At 34.6% G+C, this 18,905-nt stretch overlaps 1 protein-coding gene across 7 annotated transcripts in view; it reads right to left on the reverse strand.

The window, feature by feature from the left end:
- The window catches only part of LOC150094164 (tight junction protein ZO-3-like), a 528,478-nt gene extending 513,316 nt beyond the window's left edge, over nucleotides 1–15,162 (reverse strand). For all 7 annotated transcript variants that reach the window (XM_090411771.1, XM_090411769.1, XM_090411767.1 and 4 more), the window contains exon 1: nucleotides 15,117–15,162. In XM_090411771.1, coding sequence (XP_090267897.1) covers nucleotides 15,117–15,161 — 45 coding nt within the window. In that variant the 5' untranslated portion in view covers nucleotide 15,162. The remainder of the gene's footprint in view (nucleotides 1–15,116) is intronic.
- Between the last annotated feature and the right edge of the window lie 3,743 nt (nucleotides 15,163–18,905).

The raw sequence follows: 18,905 nt of genomic DNA on the forward strand, positions 1-18,905 counted from the left end.
GCTTCTAGGTTTGCAAAACTTCTCGCCGGTTTGTAAAACAGGCATTTGACATTTAAAAATAAATAAATTAATTAATAGTAAACATGAGAAATCTCATTAAAAGCAGTCAGAAAATAAAATAAAAATGTTAACCAAAAAAAAAAAAAAAAAAGATAACGACGCGTGGGGGGGGGGGTCAATTTAATGAGTTTTCGGCTAATGAGAGATATGCAAACTTTAACAGACAAAAGCGTTAAAATCTCTTTTACACCCCACCCCTCTCTCTCTCTCCACAATAATTTCTTCATATTTAAATTTCGGCTGAAATTTGAAGCGAGACTAACACAGAAACCTTCACGTGTTCTTTCTATGGGAAAAAAAAAAAAAAAAAACTGAAGAAGTCCATCATACATAATACTTTTCCCTCCCTCATCACTTAATACATTTACACGTTTCTACGCAGTGCATTTTAAAAACACAATCAAACGAGGTAAAGAAAATTACTAAAATATTAAGGGTATTTCTTCCCGCCAACTTTTTAAATAAACGTATAGCATTCAGTGTAACCTTGCAAGATTATTATTATTACGTGACACCTCCAATGTCATTAAAGAAAATATATTCTCACGTTCAACCAAATATGTACTGGAAGTCTATAAGTAACTATAATATTTACTCTCTGTTCATTTATGTTTTAAACGTATGTTTCTAATTATTTTACATAAATATAAAATTAATATTTAACATTATAAGTTACAAAACATACATTTTATAGAAACAAACATGTATTTAAAAGAATAAGAATGTAAGCCATTTAAGAAGTGTTGTTCAAACTATAGTTTGCGTATCCCTGGGGAATTCAGGAGGTATTTTAAGGGATCCTCCAGTTTGTGAGAATAAGAACGTAGACCACCCGTTGACTCCGCATATATCAAAGGATACCGATCGAAGTTAGCATCACTCGTACAATACTAGTTAAGTTGTAAATTCATTGTCCTACTCATAAATTTTTATGAAATACAATAAAAATAATAAAAGAATTTATATAGTTATATAGAATTGTATTTAATTTACTTATTATTATCTGAATTATGAAAAAAAAAAAAATATATATATATATATATTTAGTACGAGGTGTGTTAGTAGAGGATTTGACAAAATCGTACCAACCTGGTGCGACCATAAAGGACGTAACTGCGTCTATTAGAGAGCAAAAGGAAAGGGTGAAAGAAATGATTGTTGTGGCAGGTACGAATGATTTGAAAGGAGATAAAATGGAAATGATAGAAGACCTGAATGAATTGTTTGAGGTAGCAAAAGAAAAGAGTGAGAGAGTTAGAATGATTAGTCTTTTGCCAAGGTATGACAGTGAAATGTTTAAAAGGAGGGCTATAATTGCAAATGACTTTATGCGTGGGTTATGTATGACGAGTGGTGTGGAATTTGTGGATGTGTGGAGTGAGTTTGATGGGCGAAAGGATCTATATAAGATGGATGGCTTGCATTTGAATGGTTACGGTGTAAGAAGACTTGAGAAAGTGTTGCTGAATGTAGTGGATGTGCAAATTCAGGGAAACTAGATTTGTTAGGGGGGGGGGGTAGAGATACAGTCCTTATGGAGGCAGTTGAATGTAAGAATGAATATTATATGCCAGAGCAAATAAGGACAACAAATCAGAGTGGGATAGTTAATATAAGGCATCAAGGTAGGGTTGGGGCTAATGGGGGTCTTAAATTCATGTACACTAATACTAGGAGTATTAGGAACAAGAAGGAAGAGTTTTTGGCCATGGTTGGCACTTCCAGACCACAGGTTATAGGTATTAGTGAAACATGGCTGACTGTAGATGATATAACTAGTGGGATTGAATGTGATGGGTATAGTGTGTTCAGGAATGACAGAGAGAATAAAATGGGGGGAGGAGTATTGTTGATGATAGCTGATGAGCTCCAGCCAAGGAGAATAGAAGTTGAATTGCAGGATAGAGAAAAGAGCACATTTGAGGCCATTTGGTGTGAGATTGTGGCTAGCAGAACTAAATATACAATTGGGTGCTGCTATAGACCAGGTGATGGAAAAGATGGTGGTGACAGTATGCACAAGCAAATAGAAGAAATGGGTGGAAGGAGGGTGATTATTATGGGAGATTTCAACTATGGTCGCATTGATTGGAGTGAGGAGAGGACACATGGGAGGAAGGAACTGGATTTTATGCGGTTATTAAGGGATAACTATCTGCGACAACATGTAATGGAAAATACTAGGGGTCAGAGAGTGCTTGACCTAGTAATTACATCTGAGGATCTGGCTGTAACAAATATGACCACATTACCACCAATCGGTGAGAGTGATCATAGGGTCTTAACTTGGGAGGTGGCTAAAGGTGTAGAATTTTCAATTAAGACAGGGTACATGTGGAATTATCGGGCGGGAAAGTATGACAAGCTTAGGAGTTTGATTGGTTCAGTGCCATGGCATGTACAACTGCAAGGACTAGAAGTTGATAGTGCATGGGAGGTAGTTAAGAAGTGCTTGCATGAAGCAATGGCTGACTGTATACCTAGAGTCCGAATAATAAATCAAGTAGGGGTTAAATGGATGAATAACACCATTAAGCTTGAGTTGCAAAAAAAGAAACAACTATGGAGGGAATTTAAGGAGAAGGGTGACCGGCAGGCACATGAACGGTATAAAGCGCAGGCCAGAAGGGTGACGAGTGTGGTAAGAAAAGCAAAAAAGGATTACGAAAGAACATTGGCCATGCAGGCTAAAGAGAATCCTAAACAGTTTTTTAGATATGTAGCAAGTAAAAGGAAAAATGTACATGGCAGATTGATTTTAAAGAATGCCGATGGTAGGGAGGTAACTGAATCAGTTGAGATAGTTGAGTTACTGAGTGAGCACTTTGCAAAAGTATATCATCAAGGTGGTGACATTGCAGAAACGAATAAACCAGTAGATTATACGGGAATTGTGGTTAATGAAGTGGAGGTGAGTAGTCTATTGCATAACCTCAATGTCAATACATCTGTGGGATTGGATGGTATACCAGCTCGTGTTGTACGAGAAGCAGCTAAAGAATTGTCAGTACCCTTGACCATTTTGTTTAATTTGAGTCTTGGGTCTGGGTTAGTCCCGAGCGGGTGGAAAGAGGGGAAAATAGTTCCACTGCATAAAGGTGGTTCCAAGACTGCTGTTGTAAATTACCGACCGATTAGCATATCAGGAATCATTGTAAAGGTCTTAGAGAAAATAGTCAAAAGGAAAATACAAGATTGGATTGAAGAAAATGGGATACTGTATCGGGGACAGCATGGTTTTGTGAAAGGTAGGTCATGCCTCAGTAACTTGCTCACGTATTATAACACAGTGACGGCTGAACTGGATAAGGGTAATGGGTTTACGGTGATTCTACTGGACCTTGCCAAGGCCTTTGACAGGATTCCACATGGAATTCTAATCAGTAAATTGCAGCATATGGGAATGGACATAGGGTTGGTGAGATGGATAGGAGGGTGGTTGACGGAGAGATATCAGAGAGTGGTTTACTCGGGAGTAGAGTCCACAAGACGGCCTGTGACTAGTGGTGTGCCACAAGGATCTGTTCTTGGACCAATGCTGTTTAATTTGTTCATAAATGATATAGGAAATGATCTGAGAGGAACAGTTCATTTGTTTGCGGATGATGCGAAGTTGGGTAGGGCAATAGTGAATGCAGATGATGTCAAAATTTTGCAGGATGATTTGGATAGATTGGAGGTCTGGGCTAAGGAGAATGGATGTCAGTTTAATGTGGCAAAATGTAAGGTTATGCATTTTGGGGTGAAAAGATTGGAGGCAGTTTACTGCATTGGTGGAACCCTGCTCCAGGAAATTGATGAGGCACGAGATTTAGGAGTGTTGGTGGATAGGGAATTGAAATTTAGGGGACACATTGCAAAAGTGACCAAAACAGCTCATCAAATCACTTGGTTGCTGAAGAATACGTTGACAAGCAGAGACAAGCAGGTTATTGTTCCTCTCTATCGAGCCTTGATAAGACCCCATCTAGACTACTGTGCTCAGATTTGGTCACCTAGGTTTCTTCTTGGTGGGGAGGATGTGGAGAGGATCCAGAGGCGAGTGACCAAGATGATAGCAGGTCTGTGGAATGAACCGTATGAGAACAGGTTGAGGATTTGTGGGTTGCAAAAATTGGTTGATAGGCGGAGGAGGGGAGATATGATTGAGACATTCAAATTACTGAAGGGTTTCTATAAAATTAATTCAGAAGATATTTTTGAGAAGAGGGCTGGTTGTGGGAGGACTAGGGGACATCCATGGAAACTGGGCAAAAGTGTGGTTAGTAAAGGTGTTAGAGCTGGGTTCTTTACTTTTAGAGTAGTGAATGAGTGGAATGCGCTCCCTGAGTCTGTAGTGGATGCTGTGACAGTGAATGAGTTTAAGGCGAGGTATGATAGATACTGTATGAATGTCAGATAGTTGTGATGAATATGATTTGGGGCCTCCCTCGATGAGTCTAATGACTCCCTGGAGTTGCCCGTAATAATAGTAATAATAATAATAATAATAATATATGTTGTGCAAAAGTAAAAGATTCTTAACTACTCAAGTCCTGGCTAATTCTTAACTACTCAATTTCCTGGGGACTGAGTGTCGATTTTTACAAAAACGTAATTTTCGAACAACAAAGTTTTTTCAAGCAGTAAATTAATTTACTCTGAGTAATCAGTTGACCGATTAACTTACAATAATCGGTAATTGGATGTATTAAAGCTAATAAAAAAATTAAAACTTTTTTCATACTTAAAATCTTTGTAAAAAGTGTTTTAGTTAGATGAAGAACTTTATTAATATGTGCAGAAAAGCATTTGTAATTCAACTTGAGTACATAATTAGAATTTAAATAACTTCATAATGGAACCCTTATTATTAGCTGACAGGCTCCCATACGTTCCGGTGCCACTGTTCCTTTGCTTTTCTTTTTCTATTTTTTTATTATTATTATTTAATGAAAAAAAAAAGTATCCTCGAATTAATGAAGATTAAGAAACACTAATTTAAAATGACCTCGTTGTAAAATAACGAATTTAACTAATTGGAAAAACTTGTGTTTCGAAGAAAGCTTCAAAACTTAAGAAATCTTAACTGCTACCAAAAATGATTTGTAAGGTAAACGTCTCATGTTTAAAAATAGTGTTTGCAACACTATAATAAACTTAGTCCGCAGTGAGTATACGCATATTCTTATAAGGTGTGTGTGTGTGGCGAGGACTCGTTCTAAGAAAAATCAATGAAAATAAGCATCCTGAGTATAAGGTTTCTCCTCCACCCTCTTTCCATCGGAAAATGTATCCAAATAGCGGCAAGAAAACAATACTCATATGAAGGTGATGTCACATCGGAAACAATGTGACATCATCTTCATACCACCTATGACGTTATACACCCAGCATTCCAATTGTTTCCTATAGTTTCTTCGTGTGTCCTATTTATGAGATTTAAAAATCTGTGAAAGGGACCTTGAACTGATTCTGTGCCTCGGCTATAAGAAACTTTAAATCCTTAAATCACCGGGATCAAGTTCTTGAAGTGTGTCATATTCGCATCCTTTCAAAATACTAGGAAGTCGTTCATCTTCATTATTATTTTTAGTGAGAATTTAGAGAATTCCCTTACAGTTTTTATTGGCCATCGAATTTATATAATCGAATATAATCAATAATCAAAAGTGTTGGATGGCAATACATTTCGTTGGCGAATCTGAATGGTAACATATTCTTATTAAAAATCCAAAATGAAAACTAAACTCATATCGCAATGTTCTCATGTGAACACACCACGGGAAAAAAAAAAAAAAAAAAAAAAAAAAAAGAAAGAAAGAATAGAGCAACCAGTTCTTATCCAAATAATCTAGACATGTTTAAAGAATAAATAAGAAATATTAGAGTCGGATTTGAAACTTTCGAAACTTAGAAATTTATTCAAATAGTTGTAGATCAATGAAGGGAATATGCGAAGATTCTGTGTTTGTGTGGTTGACGCTTTGAACAAAATTGACTTAAACATGACATCAAAACAGGCCTGAATTTATTCAAGCAAATGATTGATTCCATTTTCTTAGAAATTAATTATTCAAGGGATTTTTTTTTTTTTGCCTTGTCTGAAGATACAGTAATAGCAAGCGCCCTCTATCGAAACACCTTAAACAGTTTATTATGCCGAGTGTTAAAAGCTTTCATCCAGTAAAGAATTTTATACTTCAAGTCTGTTAACGGATGCCTAGTTCAAATATGGGGCGATTCTTATAAAAAGAAAATAATTAAAAGCATCATTTTCTTTATTAGCCTACCTTTTTTTTTCTTTTTTACATGTAACTTTTTATACAGAATTGTATCCCAAGTTGCAAGGTTATTTTCCTTTACTTCGAAAGCCCAAGACAATGACATCTATTCTGGGATTCCTGTATTTATCCCAAGAGAAAAATAGGACGTTTCCGGAGGCAACAAATAGATTGCATCCTGCTCTGACTTTCCTAGTTTAAAGATGCTACTACAGATGGCGTTAAAATAAATCAGTAGCAGACGATACCCTGCGTAGAATTAGATGTCGAGCGACTCACTGACATTCGTAGTATTACACATAAACAAATATTTATTAAAATCACTTTAATAAATGAAATTAACAATCATTTAATTCGTTTGATCACATTCCATTTATTGATCGTTTGTCATTCTAAACTTTCCAAAAATTTTATAATGCTTTTGCACAGCCTTATTCTAAAATGTAATTGAGTACAAGATGTGCAACGAAAAAAAAAAAAAATAAAAGAATAGCAAAATATGTGTAATGCGAATTTAAAATGTGTGCAGTTAAAAACATACTTATTTAAACATCGAAAAATGTCTAAATAAATAATGAAACTATATTTTATGTAGAAGTATACAAATGAATGTGTAATTACAATGAGATTTTTCTTTTGTCTTAGTTTCGTCATTATTTTACTTTTTTTGTGTCCGCTTCTCTGAAAATTCATTTATACCATGTCCTGTATGCACAACAACTCTAATTCATGTCGAAACTTGAATTCATAGAGTGCAACAGTGCACATAGCATGAACGGAGAGCTTGGAATTTCGGAAACACTTAAAAAAATAATAATAAAATAAAATAAAAACAACTTAGAAATAAAATAAAAACTTAGACAAAACACCCTTGTTTTGGGAGCAGAAACGAAAAATAAATAAATAATACCAGTGAAGCGATTAATGGAGAGAATCTGAATAGTTGTCTTTGGCACAGAATTACTTCAGAAGTATTCAGATTCTTTGGATATAATGAATATTTGTTAAATTCTCGCATCAAGATTGTGCTATATTTTCATGTTCCTTAATTGATTTCATGCCTTTATGACTAAGTGATGTAACATTAAATGTCAGCATTTCGAGATTTAAAAAAGAAAAAAAAAAAGATCAAGCACGTGACTCGATCATTAAAAATCTGTGGTCCCACGATAAAATTTCGATGTTCAGAATATGAATGAAGTCTTTAAATTGCCTTGTTTTCGATTATATATTGCACGAAAATATTTTTAAAAAAATTTAGTATAAAATAATAAATATTACAAGTTACACATTAAAGTTTATAAACAATTAGAAGACAAAGTAATGGCACAGTGGCCCGTGATAACACGATGCATCGAACCTAATGCCCCCTTGAAAACAAGTGTATTCTTTTATTTATTTTTTTTAATCGAAATTTTAAAATGACAATCCATTATGGCGAATTTGTAATCGTAATGATATTTTTATCAGTAATTTTTTTTATCTTTGTAACCTTTACTTCAAAAAATTAATTTCTATTGTAATTCCAAAATAATAATAATAATAATTTGAGTGATTTTTTTTTTAACTCCGGTTTTTTCGTTAAGTGTAAAGCTAGCGCTTGAAGCATTTCTGCCTGTATGTATTTATTTTTAAGCCAAGAAAAAGATGAGGAAGCGACACAATCTTTCAGGATTGCTCGAGTGCGTCCATAAAGGCTCTTGTGTTTAGATTAATACGACCTCAAAGAACATGCAGTACCAATAATTCCACTACGTATACAATGAACAGCGTTCCAAATATTCCTTAATGTAAAAACGCGAACAATGAAACGCATGTTTGTGACATTTTAAATGTCACAAAGAATTATCTGAAGACCACACAATATATGGATGATGCAAACACTGCCCTTGTTGCGAGATGTCAAAATGTCGGAAGATACCCCAGCCTCGAGAAAGCCAGGTTAACGAACCTGATACACGGTGAATGTTCTGTTTCTCACGATGATGGCTGCAGTAGTTTATAAACGTAACCTCTGCTGTCCCGTCTAAGGTTGTTCTACACACTCGTAATAATCAGACGCCTCTGGGACCAATTAAAACGCCGATGACAGAGCATCAGACCACAACAGCGTCCCCTGCGAGATGTTGAATCAGATATTTCTTATCGTTCTACTGAGAAGCTGACTAGTCGAGAGTGGGAGAGAAGGTATTTTAATAATTTCAATTTAGAACGGGATCTGCTTCAATAAATTCAATGCGTCGGCATTTCCCGAAGCCCAATTGGCTATCAGTTAAAAAAAAAAAAAAAAAAAAAAAAAAAAAAGTCGTCCTAACTTAAAATATTCCAGCGTGTCACTTTCCAAGGTTGGTCGATTCGTGGAGCCTTTGCTACTCAGCAAAAAGTTAAGCAAGTTTGAGCGCGGTTAGTAGTTGGAAGGAGTTAATATCGTACGATGCTGTTGCCACACTCTCTCTCGATGAGTCTTTGAACTCCCTGGAGGTGTCACATAATAATAATAAAAAAATATGATCCGAGTTTTTACTTATGACGCGAAGGGTGCTAGAAATTAAATAATTCGTTTGCAAAATAACTAATATTGTACTAATATATATATATATATATATATGGAGAAAGTTTTTTATCTTGGGTATAATATATGTTAAAGATACCAAGTTATTTTAAATATAAACCTGTTTTTTTTTTTTTACTTCATTTCCCAAGAAAGCAAACAGACAAGTCAGTCAAGTTTGCGCCTGCAAGTGTTGCAAGTCTAGCTGACCAGAGCTTATTCTACCTTTACCACGAGTTGCCTTGGACTTGCACTACGTGCACGGTCAGCTAGACTTGCAAGCGCAAACTTGACTGACTTGTCTATTTTCTTTCTTGGGAAATGGAGTAAAAAAAAAAAAAAAAAAAATATATATATATATATATATATATATATAATAAAGAAAATTTATAAAGAAAAATATAAAATTATAAAGGAAAGTCATCCGAAATATTTCTTGGGAAGGGAGCGTACACAAAACTAAAGCGAAAATTGATGAACATGCTGCATTCGGAGCAGACAGGGGTTGTTAAAATCAAACTTTTATTTTACTACAAAGAGTCAAAAATTCATGGTGAATATTATTATTATTATTATTATTATTACGCAACACCTCCAGGGAGTCCAAAGACTCATCGAGGGAGGGCACCTACTCTACAACTCTCGGTCTCCACCACTCAATCCACCAACTACAACTAAACCGGATATTGACCGGATATTAAACCGGATATCGACATCTTAGAAGATGTCGATATCCGGTTTGATATTTCGTTTGTTTCAAACTGACGCAAAGTCCATACTCCTTTGACACGTTTGTTTCAATGTCATAGGAGGCAACATTTTTTTTTTTCCTCTAGGAAACTCGGGTTTTTATTTACAAAATGGAGGAAAACTAGCCGAAGAACACATGCGATTAAATAGCAATAATATATTTTTTTCGTGGTCTCTAATTTCAACCAAAATATTCTGTCCCTTCTCAAAAAAAAAAAAAAAACCTTAACTTAAAACTTAATTTCATTTAATTCGCTGCAAATTAGGCTTACTGATATTTATGATTAGAGTTTCTTATATATTTTGTACTCCAAAATTAAGTCGGTATCGCACACCTGTTTCATGAAATTCTCATTCCCTCCAAATGCGATATTTTGGCATCTTCCTCTCTCTCTCTCTCTCTCTCTCTCTCTCTGATTCCTTCAGTCACTGGCAGTATTTCAACCTGAATCCCATCTCTAAAATAACCCAAACAATTGAGAACTATAACATACATCATTTTCCTGGGTGAAATCCGAAGACCCTGTCTTTAGACGATAAATGCTGTCGTTATGATTCATTTGGACTTTCAATAAGTAAGGTAACGAATATGGGGATTAACTTCTGCTGCCAAATCCAAACTACTTTCACACATACCCACAGTGGAACTCTAGAGGTGAGCACGCCTCTTCATCCGCCATTACTAAATACATAGAAGTTTAACAAACAAGAAAAAGTAAAAGAAAAGACAAAAAAAAAAATTCTTTTAAGACTAAGAAGTACACGTTACACCCACAAAAAATACTTATTTTTTTTAATATCTAAGAACGTTTTTTCACTAAAAAAAACAGCAATGTCGAAGGTCACAATGCGCTCAAACTACTAACACGTTTCTGCAATACAGCATAAAAAAAAAAAAACTAAAATAATTCCTTAAAACATGACAGAATTAAATCAACAGAAATATGAGAACACTATCGAGATAAAGTTGTGTTGCATTAAGACGAATATATTGTACAGAATCAGCGAGCTGTGAAAATTAATGCTGAATAGACAGAAAGAACGATAGAAGGATCAGGTGTACCACAAAATAACTAGCTCAGGTGCTTTTTTTCTTTTCTTTTTTTTTTTTTTTCAGCCGTCATAAGAATTATTCTGGAGAAAGGCATGCTGGAGTCCGCCTTTAACAACAACTAAAGAAGAAGAAAAAAAAAATCCCACTGAACTGAAGACCTGTACTTCCCTCAGATACCTTTAAAAATTCCTTGAGGCGACTTAAAAAAAAAACAAAAAAAACTTACTGGATACAGCAGTGCGGGAGCACTAGTGCGTGAAAGAACGCTTGCCACTAATCAGAAACCGGATAAAGGACAGAGGGATGCATCTAGGTGTCGCCACTATCTGATGACACCCGCAGTAAACTTCGAATTGAAGTCTTCGAAATTACCACTTAATTAAAACAGTTTCCGGGGGTGTTTTTTCGTTTGACGCCCTTAGTCTACTCCCACGGACTGCAGAGCCCAGTAAATTTGAGCGTCTCGGTTAGTGGGAATCGCTCGCGTTCAATATTTGAGTATTTTTCGTAAAATACAAACTACTCGTTGAACATGAGAACATGAGTAACACGAATTCGTTTTAATCAAAGTTGCCTAAAAAAAAGACTTTTGTTATTATTGGTTGCCTCTTCCTAAAAACCAAATAAGTTGAAATTAATTACTTAAAAAAATAATAAATAAAACAAAGGAAACTAGAAATCATTCGCTGTGCAGGCTAAGTTTGAGAAAAAAATGTTACTTTGCATGCATTCAATATTTGTATTGTGAGCATATTATACATGTATGAATAACAAACAGAGACACCTACAAATCCAGAATGAATTATCATGAACTAATTATTAACAAAAAAGAAAAGAAATACTGTATGCGAATAAGGAAAAAAATAACAATAGAAAAAAAAGGGGATGACCGTTTAATATTCTACACTTGGTAAGACCATGAAAATGTGCAATGATACATTACATGATAAATGTACGGCATTTCATATGCTAATAAAGTACAAGGACCATGCTTGAGCTGCCTCGTCAATGGTAGGAAACGCTTTCCGGTGGTTCTTTCGACTTAGGCAGACAGATCGAAATATGCAGAGATCGTCAGCGATGTGCGGGGAAGGATGAGGAAATACTTGCCATCATGCTTTTTCATAAAATCAGCTACGTTACGTGAAATATGCAATCTCGCACTGTCATGCAAAATGGTATCTGACTGGTTTCAGATTCTTCCTTGATTCAAAGAAAATAAATTATTTCAATCTTGATACGCAAGAACCCTTTCTCGCTCCCAGTTTAGTCCTTTCAGTTTTAACTTCGTGGTACTTACAAAGAATACGTATGAGTACCACTGATGGACCATCAGTAAAGCAGGTAAAGTTCAAAATAACAGTTTCATGATTTAAAAAAAAAATAAATCGACACTAATCCAGCAAGTTGTATTTTAGTCCTTCAGCTGCAGCCACTCAGCATTTGGCCATCCGTGATTCTTTTAACATTATCTTCATGGTAGACGCTGCCAATCAGAATGTATGTGACGAGGTGTATTCTAATATTTTAAACTATTAAAAATCAAATATAGATGAGCATAGATTAGTTACAGAAATTAGTAATACATATGACGTCACTGAAAGCTGTTGGTCACTCCCGTACCTCATTGAGTTTTGGGAGTGAAGCCTTCTACAAGAAGTGGTAGGGTCGCAGATGCCCTTTCCACACAGCGTTAGGGGAACAATCACAAACATCCATGCCGGAATTCGAACCCGCAGCCTCCTGGAGAGAGCGTACGAGCTAACCCACTTAGCCAACCTTGCCGGCTACAGAAACTATGCAAAGTATTATTTCATAATAGTCAAGACGCGTACAAGCAGAGCATGACTGAAATAGCTTTTGCTGAGGGCGAAAGCATCTCTTGTACGGTCTCGAAGCTGCCATGCTATTGATTAAAAATTAGATGGATCTGAAGCGCAATATATAGCTTCTCCCAGTCGAGTTGTCAACATACGTTCGCCACCAATGCCTTCATTAACTGTCAACGAAATCTGAGCATCGGTTCATTCAGCAACGTCATGACGCTAAAATCATCAATTAGGGCATCGCAGGAGCGGAGCGTTGTAAAGGTGATATCTTACATATTCGACATTGTAGAAATCCAGTACATTGTCCATTCGATGATGCAATAGTGAATTTCCGCAGGGCAACTGCTAGATAATGCACGGAACCGAACTTACAGCATTGGGGAAAAAAAAAAAAAAAGCATGTTAAAAATTATTTATTTTTGCAAACGAGTGCGACGTATTCGTGGTATGTTTCAAAATGAACAGAATTCTTGAATTTGGTTCATATGTATATTGAAACTCGTGAATAAAAGACTAACAGGTTTCAACTTCAACTTAGCAATGAACCATATTATAAAGGGAAATAATATATCTTATTATATCAAGTAGAAAAGCATTACTTAGTAGAAAATTGAAATTCGGATCACTTTAAAATTTCAAAAGTTCTCGAGGACTTCGAAGTTATATACTTCCAACATGGCGAACTCCACCAGAAGACTGGACATTCATTGTCTACTTGAATATCAAAATAACAGAGTTTAACTTCTACGTTCTGAATCGCTTTCTAAACTTTTAAGGTTCAGTCTCGGTATAAGATAATCATGGATGTTTATTATCCTTCCTTTCCGTAATCAGGGGCGAATGCTGGTCTTGAAATTCACGCTTGCTCTTGTTATCATTCAGGGAGTGAGAGGTGTGATTGAAGTCTGATTAGCGGAATAATTACTGACCATTTAAAACTATATATTTAGAAATTTACGTACATTTAATCATACAAATACAACATTTATTTTACAAATGATATTCTATCTTTTTCAATTTAGCTACTTGAATACAAATTCTACCCTACGGTTCTTCTTTATGAACTGTCAATAACATCGTCATAAAAAGTTGGTTGTAATTTAATTTTCCCAAGCAACACGCACACTTATAAAGGCTGACTGAAGCTCACTGGCTAGAGCTACTTTGACTGCGTATGGCCTGTGCCTAAGCAGAATGACGTGGAGGGAGCGGAAATAGTTATGCGCGCGCATGAAATCACAGTGCTGAAGCGAGGACCTGGATGCTCCCACAACCGAGCAAGCCAAGGTAGCTTGACTAGCCTCGGCCTTCGATACACAACGCAAAGCTCAATTATTGCCGCGAAAGCTTAAGACGTCTTCTGTCTACAAAAATAAAAGCCTAAATGGAATGTTTACAAATGCATGCATTTATTAACAAATAAATAGTATTTCTTTCTCAATTAATGACATCATAGCAAACATGGAGAATTCGCCCCTCTCGGTAATGCATATTCAATTTTAACTTCTTCCACGCAATGGCAATTATCTATTAATGTTTTTACACGAATATTGCTTTATCGAAATTACACGTTTCTACTAACATCATAAAAATGCAAACATCAGGTCGAGTCCTGAAATGAAATACGAGTTCTAACTTTAAAAACACCAATTTATGTTTAATGTGTGTGATTTAATTGCATTCCTTAGCCATCCTATTCATTTCATAAAATCTGTTTTTCAGTAAAATTTCTGAAATAAACTGTGTCAGCTGCATACCAAACAAACTGTTATCTCATATTACAAAAAACAGAGTAAAAGTGGGCAACTTTTGCCCCACATTTATTTTCTGGATTTAATTTCAAGAGAGTTCTCCAGTTGCTGTTAGTTCTAATCTGCGTAAAAATAATTTCGGAACCCCTATCTAAAAACGGCTGTTATCCGTCAGTCCACCCTCTAAAAGCGGGGGATGGATTGCAGTAACTTACAGTGCCTCTTTGTCAACGTCACATTACGTCATTGTGGGTAAACCAGTTTTTCCTCCACCAGACGCCACCCGAAGCGTCTTTGCTGTAGTCCATTACACAGAAACACAAATCCAACGGTTCTGTCTTTCCGCTTGACCTGCGTTCTTCTATAGATTATATATAATGACCTAGAACAACAATCGCACACTTGACCCATCAGCTAAAGTCGACCAAAAACTAACTGCATAACTTAGTTTGGTGGGGTTACTCTTCCCCCCGCAATGGACAGGTGCATCCCTAATCCCTCCCCCCCTACCCCGACACCTGTCGCTAATACTTTGAAACTTATACAAACTATTCTGTTAAATTCAGCAACATATTGGAAGAATAATATAAGGAATCCATTCAATTGACTAAATGTATGATATAAAAATTAAATATAAAAACAGAAATTGACGAATTTGAATGCAAACAACTTGTTAGCATCTAACTAGCTATAGGATAGAAACTTCTTTAAAAGCTCTAACTTGTCACTGAAGTTTATCAAAGGAATTTATATAAAAATGTTTGCAATTTTCGTTACCAACAATTTTATATGTAAAATTTTTGATTTAATATACAATTTTATAGCTTTTGAATTGTAAATTTTTGAAGTTTGTCTTACCTTCGCTTGTAACAGCAATCTGGACAGTCCTACCGCCTCTGCCATTTTGAAATCTGGGTACTCTCAACCCAAAGTGATGATACCGCCATCTCGTAGTAAAACGGTGAACCAGAATGCAGTCATATTTCGAAGCTAGGAGATTGACCTTTACTTCTTTCACGTGAACATTGATAATATAATTGTTTTTCGTAAGTTGAACTTGATGAATGCTCTTATTATCCAGAAATAATACATATTAAGTTTAAATGTAAAATTGACACAATAGTATATACCTTGCTTGTGTCAGGCAAGTAATTAGGGTAAAAGAAGGAATATGTTGATAAGTTTCTTGAAGAGTTGACGGGAAGGGGGTTCATTTAGCATAAGCTAAATGAAAGAGCCATTATGCCACTATACCACCTGAACACTATTTTTTAAAAATAGCAAGATATATTCAAATAAAAATTTATCTTAAGTTTATGACATCATATTCTTCTCTTCCTGTAGCATACGATATTTCACAATATTATATGTACAGTAATTAAAAATTAAAATAGAAAAGTAAAAATTAAAATAAGTAATAAAATCAAAATTAAAACATTAAAATAAACAATAATCTTAAAAAATTAAAAAGAAAATAAAAATGAAATAAATAGTAATACTTAAAATTAATTATAATTAAAAATAAAACAAATAATTTAAATAAAAAAATAAAATAAATAAAAAAACAAAACTTTTATGTTTTAAATTTAAAACATAAAACAAATAACTAAAATTTAAATTAAAGATTTGTAAATTATTATTATTATTATTTTATTTATTTTTTTATTTTTTCAAAACACGTTATGCAAAACTTGTTTTATATTAATGATTTTTCCGCAGACGCAAATCGGTCTACGAATCGCCAGTCAGGCATTGATGTCTTCAAACTAAAGTTATAGCCTCGTAAGGTTTGTTTCATAATAAAGACACAATGAAAATACGAACAATTAAATTTTTTAAAAAATAATAAATAAATAAAAAAACGTGCATTTTGTAATAGAATTCATTTATTAGCTGTTCACTTGCTGAAATAACGAATGACGTCATTCATTATTTCAGCAACTTAACCTAGAGACGTTTGTAATATATGTGCTACAAGTAAACATAATTGTATTTGGCCTAAATTTACTATACACATGTACCGATTAAAACCAAAATTGAAGTAGTTGAAATTGTAATAAATATCCGAAATATCAACTTTCATTAAATTCTATAAAGCCAGAAAGTAATTATTATTATCCTTTTGAATCGTTCCTCCAAAATCAAATCATACCAGGAGTTCTGATAAACACATAGAACAAAAATTAATTAATTTTATGTCTTCTTATATATGCTAAAAGAAAAGATATTTTCTGAAAATCATTTTTATGTGAAAAAAATTTATGAAAAAATATTTTTGTTCTAGGTATTTATCAGAACTTTCCAGACCCCCCCCTCAGCATAAACTGAATATCCCCTTGAATTTCAGTGAAAATATCATTCATATAAAGGTTGAAAAGTAGTGGTCCCAGCACAAAGCACTGTGGAATTCCACTAGTAACTTTCGTTTTCCCCGATATTGCCCCTCCATACACAACCCTTTTATATCTACCAGACAACCAACTGCCAATCCACTCCACCAACTTAATATCCAAAACCATATGTGCTGGCTTAAATACCAGTTTAGCATGGGGTACCCTATCAAATTCCTTTGCAAAATTAAAAAAACAGTGTATGCATTTCCCTCATCAACAACTCTTGTTACTTTATCATAAAAGTTAACGATATTACTGCAGAAGTGGATCAAGAGGGTGCCGGACCTGGCGGCCCCCAGCTATGTAAAAAAATTAAAAGAGATCTATAAGAACGCTATAGATATTATTACACATTTTGATGATGAATTAGAACAGTTTCTACTATTTTTAAAAGAAGATAAAGACAAATTCAGTACTGCCACACAAGTATATCAGGCTGCATGAGAAATGTCGGCAACTTTTCCAAATGTAGAAAAAAATTTAGGGCTCCCTTAAATTTTACCGCCAGTGTAGTTCCCATCTACAAAAAGGGAAACAATGGGGAGCACTTAGTAGGATAATTCAGTACTGCCTGAATTATCCTACTAAGAAGATAAAGACAAATTCAGTACTGCCACACAAGTATATCAGGCTGCATGAGAAATGTCGGCAACTTTTCCAAATGTAGAAAAAAATTTAGGGCTCCCTTAAATTTTACCGCCAGTGTAGTTCCCATCTACAAAAAGGGAAACAATGGGGAGCACTTAGTAGGATAATTCCTACTGAATGTTCCTGGTAAAATTAGGCAAGCATACTTCAGAAAAGGCTAGGAAAATTGTGGAAATCCTGGAGAAGAACAAACTATGTTCAGGCAAATTGAGTTTGTCAGGATCAGATTTTCACTTTAAGACAAATAGCTGAGAAATCATGGGAATATATCAAGGATCTGTAGTCACTTACAACTCAAATATGGACTATGTATTGCTATATATATAATGTCCAATTTACATTTTATAACTGGCTCTGGACAGCTTTTCTCTTGATCTATCTCTAGTAGCTCTGGAAAACGCATATGACGATATGTCAAGAGAAAAGCTGTCCAGAGCACTACAGTTATAAAATGTAAATTGGACATTATATATATAGCAATACATAGTCCATATTTGAGTTGTAAGTGACTAGTTAGAATTGTAGGAGGGTATAAAAAATGGTTCGATGTTAAGTCAAATGGAAGACAAGGGTGTATATTATCTCCACTGTTATTCATCATCTAAATGGATTGCATTAAAAAGAAAAGGAGATTGAACCTGACATAAGTAATACTCACAAATTTTTATTTTATTTTACTTTTACTTTTTGTCTTTTTATTGATGATTTTAATAAATTTGGTATGAAAATCATCAATAAAAACGACAAAACTACGAAAATACATCTTGAATAGAGAACAACCTAGAGAGTAAATGCAAAGCTAGTATGTTTATGAGTCACCTGAATTGATTAATATGGAATAAGAGAGAAATTAGTCGAACTAGCAGTACACAAGACGGTATTCAAACCAGTTTTAAGTTAAAAGATCTGAGAGCTGGGCTAGAAGTAAAACACTTGATCAAAGACTCGAGTCTACAGATATGAGAGATAAAATTTCCGAGAAAGATTAGGAGAGTGAACAGATGGCATCAATGGCAAATGTATTAAAAATGAGGATGTCAGGAAATAACTTGTTGGCATTTAGATATGTGTTAGCACGGCTAATATCAGGTGGAAGATATAGCCACTTGAAGAGAATATATATATATATATATATATATTATGACAGATGCCGCGTCTGAGACGCGCAAGTGTTACCAACATTTTTTTTTTTTTTAATTTTCTCTGAATAAATCACTGCAGTCTGCAGATATCGATATTTAGTGTCGAACAATGCGACTCCACGGTTATACAAATTACTGGTATCCATGATATTGATATACGACTATAGGTTTTGAATAATAATTCATGATTGACCAATCTTAAAGTATATTTATAGTTTTTATTAAAACAGGACAAAACTGACATTTTTATTAAAACGACGGGAAGGCCGGGAAATATGAAAAAAAAAAAAAACGGTAAAAAAATGAAATACTTCATGAATTTCAACCCGCGCTCATACACACACATACTAGATTTTAGTCAGTCTGGTCAACGATCTGCTTTCTGATCATGTATACAGTACAAATACGTATATACAATCTTACACGCACATATCGTCCAACTAACCAAATAATCTTTTGCTCAT

Source organism: Typopeltis vanoorti, chromosome 22 (assembly GCF_054136105.1).
Source record: "Typopeltis vanoorti isolate ZY-2024b chromosome 22, IOZ_Tvanoo_1.0, whole genome shotgun sequence".
Lineage (NCBI taxonomy): Eukaryota > Metazoa > Arthropoda > Arachnida > Uropygi > Thelyphonidae > Typopeltis > Typopeltis vanoorti.